The following is a 7,902-nucleotide window of genomic DNA, read 5'->3' on the forward strand; positions in this document are numbered from 1 at the left end:
CCCGCCTGGTTTGTTCGGTGGAGACGGCCCGGTGCTTCCCGGTGTTTTCCTGCTCTGTTCGTGTGAGGAAACTGTGTTCAGTGACTGAAATGCATGTTGTCACCGGGAGGGCGTGAGACAGGCCGAACCAGTCCGGTTTATCAACCAGGAGCAGCCTCCTCCTCCTCTTAAGTTAAAAAGAAGAAAAAAAAACTTTTTCCGGTTACCTTTTACAAAATAAAAGCCTGCGGATGCGAGAGATGTTTTGAACTAAAAAGTATTTTATCTGTCGGCTGATATTACCTGAAAGAGGGGGGCATTGATAAGTTCTGACACTGTCTTTTATAGTACTGAAAATAAAATGGTTACACACATCTTCCAATGTATTTCAGACTGAATAAGAATAAAAAGTAAAAACCCCTAAAGTTCTCATTTGACCAAGGGACCTGTGCTCTGTAGGTCCTTCTTTTGCAGAAAATTAAATATAACATGTGAGATTCTCTAATATAAAGATTTATTTGAGTAGATTTTAATCTGTTTAATAAACTAACCTGTTGATATCCTGATGCATAATCCAGCTATAAATCTAACTAGGCTGAGTCAGGCCCATTGAACAGATTCTTCTTTGTTGAAACGTTTCGTCTTTTATCCAAAGTATAGGTTGTGCATGCAATCAACTTACTTCACATATGGGGGGCAATAGGCAGAAACATGGGTGTGCTATGGTTTCTCCTATTGTAGAAAAGATATTCTTGACATCCTTTTCAGGGACACCACTGAGTCATTGGTTCAGGTATGTTGATGACACCTGGGTTAAAATCAAATCTCAGGAAGTCCAACATTTCACTGATCACATCAACTAAGTGGATAAATATATAAAGTTCACATGAGAAAATGTGAAAGAGAAACGACCACCCACACAGACCAGTACTTGCGGTTTGACTCCCCTCATTCACTAGAGCACAAGTTAGGAGTCATCAGGACTCTGTACCACAGAGCAGACAGCGTCCCCACTAACTCAGGAGCCAGGCAGAAGGAGAAATCATACACAAGAGAGAATCTGGAGCAATGTGTACATCCTAACTGGGCCTCCCAGAAAGCAGAGAAGAAACCCAAACAGGACTCCAGCCAGCCATTGGGTGACAAGGAGAAACCCAGACCCAGATCAGTAGCCATTCCATATGTTGAGGGAGTTTAAGAGAAACTGAGAATTTTATTTTCAAAACACGATGTCCCAGTGGCTTCCAAATACCAAAATACATTACAGCAGACTGGTTCATCCCATAGATCCAGTCCCTCAGCACAAACAGAGTAATATTGTGTATGCTGTTCAGTGACAGGAGGGCTGTGATCAGTTATACAGTGGGAAAATGAGTAACTTAACAACTAAACAGCCACTGGCTAAAAGGATGGACCAGCACAGAAGAGCAACATCAGCAGGCCAGCTAGGACTCTGTAATCTGCAGGCCAGCAGTCACTCTTTCAGGGATGAAGATGTGCTCATCCTTGATAGAGAGGAACGATAGTTTGAGAGAGGAGTGAAGGAAGCAATCTTTCTGAAGAGAACCCGCCCATTGAGAAACAGGAAGCGGAGGCCTCCACGTTAAACTGTCACCATCTTACAATGCTGTTATTGCAAGCATCACTCAGACCTCTGTGAATAGCAAACGGTCATCAGGCCACTAACAATCAGTTAGTCTGATGGTCCTTTTGCATGTGAACAACTAGTTTTGGCTGTCACCAGCAAACTGGTTGATCCACTAGGTGCTATTCATAAGTCTGAGGTTTCTTGCTCCTCAGACTGAAGAAGTATTTTGGATAAAAGATGAAAATAAATTTCAACAATGAAGAATCTGTCCAGAGGACCTGACTCAACCTTTTAGATAATCTCTTGATAACGTATTTCTTGTTCTTAAGCTAACTTCTTCAGTTGTTGCTATAAAGTGACAGTTTCTCCTCACGTACAATGTTTCAGTCAAAACACTTTTTGTTAACAATAGGCAAAGGGATGACTTTCAGAAATGGCAGATTTTGTGCTATTTTTTTTTATTTCAAGAAATAATAATTCTTAACTGATAGTCTCCCAAAAGTGAAAACATGTCATTTGTAGTTGCTGTGTAAAAAGTTCCTGACAATTTCTGTCCAGCCTTGCCTGACCTGAATCTGACAACAAACCTGACACAACACCAGACAAAGTCTTGAGTCAGTTCTCATTTTTTCGTGTTTTGCTTCCAAGGAACCAAACTTTCTTGTTTTCTTCAAATATAGTTTTTCTGTCTGTATGGATGTCTTTTGTAAGAGAAAGGATTTTGAAAGAGTCTTGGAAAGAGGCCTTTTGGTAATTTTTACAAAAGGCCTCATCTGGTCATAAGAAACTTGTACGAAGCAAATCTGCCAAAAATGAACTTTATAATTAGCTACAAATGTAATTTTTCTTAAGTAAACACCAGATCTATCAAATAAGAATCTGACTGAGTGATCTTCAGAATTTTAATTTTATATTTCTATTTAAAGTCATTAATTGTCATTGTGCCATGATCTTCAGCTCTCACTGGAGAAGTTCACAGCCTAGAGTGAAGTGGCTGGGATGAGAATGAGCACCTCGAAATCTGAGGCCATGTTCCTTAGTCAGAAAAGGGTGGACTGCCGTCTCTGGAGGTGAGTTTCTGCTTCAAGTGGAGAAGTTCAACTATCTTGAGATTTTGTTTGCGAGTGAGGGAAGTGATGGAGCTGGAGCCTGACAGATGGATGAATGTAGCATCTACGGTATTGTGGACTCTGTGCTGGTCTGTTGTGGTGAAGTGTGAGCTGAGCTTCAAGGAGAAACTCTGTTTATCTATATTCCTACCCTCACATATGGTCATAAACTCTGGGTAGTGACTGAAAGAACCAGATCATGGTTCCAGGAGGTGAAAATTAGTTTTCTCTGCAGGGTAGTTAGACTCTCCCTTAGAGATAGGGTGAGAAGTTCAGTTCACCAGGACAGACTCAGAATAGAGCTGCTGCTCCTCCACATCCAGAGGAGCTAGTTGAGGTGATTCAGACATCTGGTAAAGATGAACGCTGGACACCTTCATAGGGAGGTGTTCTGGACATATCCGACTGGGAGGAGACCCCGGGGAAAACTCAGGGCACAGTGGAGAAACTTTATCTCTCAGCTGTCCTGGGAACACCTTGAAATCCTTCCAGAAGAGCTGGTGGCTGTGGAAAGACTGCCCTGCTCACACTGCTGCCCCCAAGACCTGATTACAGAACAAGAGGATGGATAGGAACAAACACTGAAACCCACTGTCCCTTCTCTGAACATGTCCAAACCATCTCAGTCTGGCCTCTAACTTTATCTCCCTGTTGTTCAATCTGTGCTGTACCTCTGATGATCTCATTCCTAATCTTATCCATTCTTTTCACTCCCAAGGAGAACCTCAACATCTTCATTTCAAACACTTCCAGTTCTTTCTCCTGTCTTTATTTACATTTCTGTCTCCAGACCATACAACGTAGCTGGTCTCGCCACTTTCTTGTAAACTTTTCCTTTGACCGTTGCTGCCACCCTTTGGTCACAAATCACTCCTGAAACTTTTCTCCATCCACTCCATCCTGCCTGGACTCTCTTTTTCACCTCTTTACCATATTCTTCATTTCCCTGGACAGTGGACCCTAAGTACTTGAAGTCCTCCATCATTGTGACCTCTGCTCCTTGTAGCCTCACTGTTCCCCCAGCCTGCCTCTCATTCACGCACATGTACTCTGTCTTACTGACTTTCATTCATCTTCTTTCAAGTGCATACCTCCACCTCTCCAGGTTTTCTTCTATCTGTTCCTTGTTCTCACCACAAACAATAATGCAATCTGCAAACATCATAGTCCACAGAGATTCCAACTTGATCTAATCTATTAGTCAGTCCATCACCAGAGCAAACAAGAACTGGGTCAGATCAGTGACATAATCCCACCTCTACCTTGAAGGTATCTGCCACTCCTACAGCACATCTCACTCATACATGTCCTGTACCAGTCTAACATACTTCTCTGTCACTCCAGATTTCCTCGTGCAATACCACACCTCCTCCCTCAGCACCCTGTTTCATGCTTTTCTAAATCCACAAAGACACAGTGGAGTTCTTTCTGACCTTCTCTGTACTTCTCCATCAGCATCCTCAAAGCAAAGATGACACCCGTGGTGCTCTTTCTTGGCATGAAACCATACTGCTGCTCACAAATAGTCACCTCTCATCTAAGTCTTGCTTCCACAACTCTCTCCCAGATCTTCATTGTGTGTCTCATCAACTTAAATCCTAAAACAGTAGTTGCTACAAACTCTGTACATTACCATTGTTCTTATAAATGAGCACCAGCACACTTCTTGTCCATTCCTCAGGCATTTTCTCACCCTGACTTAGGCCATTGAATGTTTGAGTCAAAAACTTCACTGCCATCTCTCCAAGACATTTTGAAACCTCTACTATCATCTATCATCCTCTTCAACCTTTTCTGAACTTCACCCTCACTAATCTTTCCCACTTCCTGGTCCACAATTTTTATGACTTCTACTTTTATTTCTCTTTGATTTTCTCAATTCATTCGCTCCTCAAAATATTCCTTTCATTTTCCTGTCACGATCTCCTCATTTGTTACAACATTACATTCCTATCTTTCACAAGCCTAACCTGCTTCACATCCTTTCCAGCCTGATCCTTCTGCCTTGCCAATTGGTACAAGTCCTTCTCGTCTCTTTAGTGTTTAGCCTCCCATACCATCATATGCCTTCTGCTTTGCCTTAGCTACTTTATCTACCTCCCGCTGGTCTGTGTTGCATCTCCTTATATTCCTGTCTACTCCCCCGTCCTCTCACTGTCATATTTCTTCTTGGCTAACCTCTTTCTCTGAATAGCTTCCTGCACTTCACTATTCCACCACCAGGTTTCATCCATCCATCTTTACCCGCTTCTTCCTTTTTGGGTCACGGGGGTCACTGGTGCCCATGTCCAGCTATCACTGTGCAAGAGGTGGGTCACACCCTGGAGAGGTGGCAAGTCCATCACAGGGACACATGCAGACAAACGAGACAAACAACCATTCTCTCTCTCACTCACACCTAAGGACAATTTAGAGTTACCAATCAGCCTAACATGCATGTTTTTAGTCTGTGGGAGGAAACCAGAGAACTCGGAGAAAATCCACACATGCACGGAGAGAACATGCAAATGCCCCACCAGGTTTCATTATCATCTTTTATCTGTCCAGATGACACACCAAGTACCTTCCTACCTGCCTCTTTACTGTTGCTGTAGCTCAGTGATCTGGAAGCTCTTTCTTACCACCCAGAGCCCGGTCCTCTCTGAAATCCTCACATTCTTCCTTCCTTAATAAAATGCTTGTTTTATTTATTACATTATTATTATTATTACTGGACGGCCAACCTGGCCTTCAGGCTGTATCTGTGCCAAGTGTGCACTGAGTCTTTTTATCCCGATGCATGCTCAATAATCCATCAGTCTTTTTGTTTTTAATCATACACTGTAAACACATGAACTCTTATTGTTCAGTTATTTAACTTTTAAAATATTTTGCACAACAAGAACTTAATTTTAAACATAGTTTTGATGAAAAAAGTTTAAATAAATACTAAATAAACAAAAAAGTTTTTAAACCGATTTTGCATGAGGCATGTAAAGCATTTAGACTTTTAGTTATGTCCCAAACTAAAATCAGCAGCCACGTTTTTAGAGGTGGGCACCTTTGCTTTGTTTTCTGTATTTTTACATGTTTGTTGTCTTGTCACCAACTAGCCTTCAATCAGTCATTTTATTAACAAAATAAAAATAAAACATTTGAACAGAACGAGTCTTATTTACGGTTCTCTTCGTTTCTCACAAAATTAGATCACTTCCGCCCCCCAACGGTCTCCTAAGGAATACGCAACGTGTGACGTCACCTGTTTACAACTGCCAATGAGCACGTGGCGAACTGATTCTCCATTCACCATTGGTTGATTTGAGACAGATATGGGCGGGGACTCGTGTGGGAAGGACCAATGGCGTGCGGCATGTAAATTCCGTTTGAAATTTCCCCGGGAAATCTGAGTTTCGCGCGAGGGCTGTTGAGCGCGTAAACCGTATCCCTCCATTCATCAGGCCGTTTCCTGAAGCCATTTCTCGACGGCAGAGACGAGAGTTGCGTTACTTTTAAATCCGTCGCATCTGCCTAAATGCACGTTCTCAAGGACAAATACGTTTTAAAAGTCGATCATTTAGACATTCATCTTCACTTTGGGCCGAATATTTTTAATACCACTGCGACGGATTAGCAGCTAATACGGGCTCGAAAGTTCCGAGAGAAGAAAGGGGTTAGCGGAGCACCAAGATGAGAAGAGGGATCTCCTCGGCTCCGGACAAAGTGATCTTGGCAGGCGTCGGCAGCTCCTCTCTGGACAGTAACATCATCCTCACAGCCCTGTCGGACCGCCTGAACCCGGGTCAGGCTAACACGACCTACATCCAGATTATAACCACCCCGCCGCCCTGCAACGTTACACAGACACCCAATGTGTGTGTGTCCGAGCCGCAGGTTAACAGCATTTACACAACTCCACAACAAGCTGCAGCCAACGGAACCGGACAACGACCCGCTGTGGGCAGACCTCCGGTAATAACCCGCACGGCTCGGTTCGGCATGTTTCAGCGCCTCTACAACGTTAGCTCGCTCAGTTAGCCGAGCTTGTTGTTCGGGAGCTAACGTTAGCTTGTTAGCAGAGCATTGCCGCCACTCTGGAGCTAAGTGAAGGTTCGGTTCGGTGTTTGTGTCCGCCAGAAACAGCAGGAGGACTTCAACTGAGTTGAATGTTTAAACTGATAAAAACATGCCGGCTAGCAGCCAGGTAAACTACTTCACCTGCTCCATGCCCGGATGGACGTTAGCCTCGGCCTAGTAGCTGCTTTATTTGGGCTTGGGTCTGTTCAGGTTCTGCAAAAGGTTCGGGGTTTAGCTCCAACAGGATGGAAATAACAAAACACGGGCCTCTACAGACCAACTGCTCCATCTCAGTTGGAAACTGCCTGACAGGTTCTGGTCCAACTTGGATGTAGCCTGAAAGTGTTTTGGCTCAAATCTGGGATTATGCACAGATTATTATGTGCTCTGGGTTCTGATGGACCTGTTTATGTCCTGGTTTCTGTTTCTAAAGGCAGCTGGCTAGAGACTACCTCAAGTCTGTGGCTTCAGAGCTGATTGTGCACATTTCCTGTAAAATCAACACGCAGCACAACCTCAGGTCTGGTTTTGGTCTGCACTCAGGGTTCAGGACTGGTACATGATCTGAACCGGTTTATATCTCGGGCTGAGGCCATGACCAGGAGGGGGTGAGAAGATCTGCATGCAGATGTAAAATGGCTGACACTTTGACTGTCAGAGGACCTTCTCATTTGTGTGTGTCTAAATAAAGTAATCAAAGTGTAATCTATAATGCATCAAAGTTTAGTCTGTAAAATATCAGTGTAGTTAAAACATTAAAGTTTGTCAGTACAACATCAAAGTGTACGTAGTTATTAAAACACCAAAGTGTAGTTATTAAAACATAAAAGTAGTTTATAAAAACGTTAACATGTAGTTTATACGTCATGAAAGCTTAAACAACGTCAAAGTGTAGTTTCAGATGGTTTCAGTGTTTTCTGGCTTCATTTGGAGTTTTTGTAAAAGATGCACAACAGATCCAAATGGTTTCTTAAAGACAAAAACACAGCACCGTCTACCGTTTTAATTTAGATCAGATGATCAGGGACATCCAAGACATAGGAGGACAAAGGGGTCCCCAGGGACAGAAGTGTATCCAAAACATAGTGGGACAGAGGGGTCCTTGAGGACAGGAGTGTATCTAAGATAGAGGGACGAAGGGGTCCTCGGGGACAGGAGTGTATCCAAGACGTA

The 7,902-nt window shown here is 43.2% G+C and overlaps 1 protein-coding gene across 1 annotated transcript in view; it reads left to right on the top strand.

Annotated features, from left to right (window-relative positions):
• The first annotated feature begins 6,318 nt into the window (after nucleotides 1-6,318).
• The window catches only part of LOC119410166 (transcription factor E2F3), a 20,822-nt gene continuing 19,238 nt past the window's right edge, over nucleotides 6,319-7,902 (top strand). The window contains exon 1 of the mRNA XM_037677076.1: nucleotides 6,319-6,624. Coding sequence (XP_037533004.1) covers nucleotides 6,343-6,624 — 282 coding nt within the window. The 5' untranslated portion in view covers nucleotides 6,319-6,342. The remainder of the gene's footprint in view (nucleotides 6,625-7,902) is intronic.

The sequence above is a fragment of the Nematolebias whitei genome, chromosome 5, assembly GCF_014905685.2.
Source record: "Nematolebias whitei isolate Nwh7 chromosome 5, NemWhi1, whole genome shotgun sequence".
NCBI classification, from domain to species: Eukaryota; Metazoa; Chordata; class Actinopteri; order Cyprinodontiformes; family Rivulidae; genus Nematolebias; species Nematolebias whitei.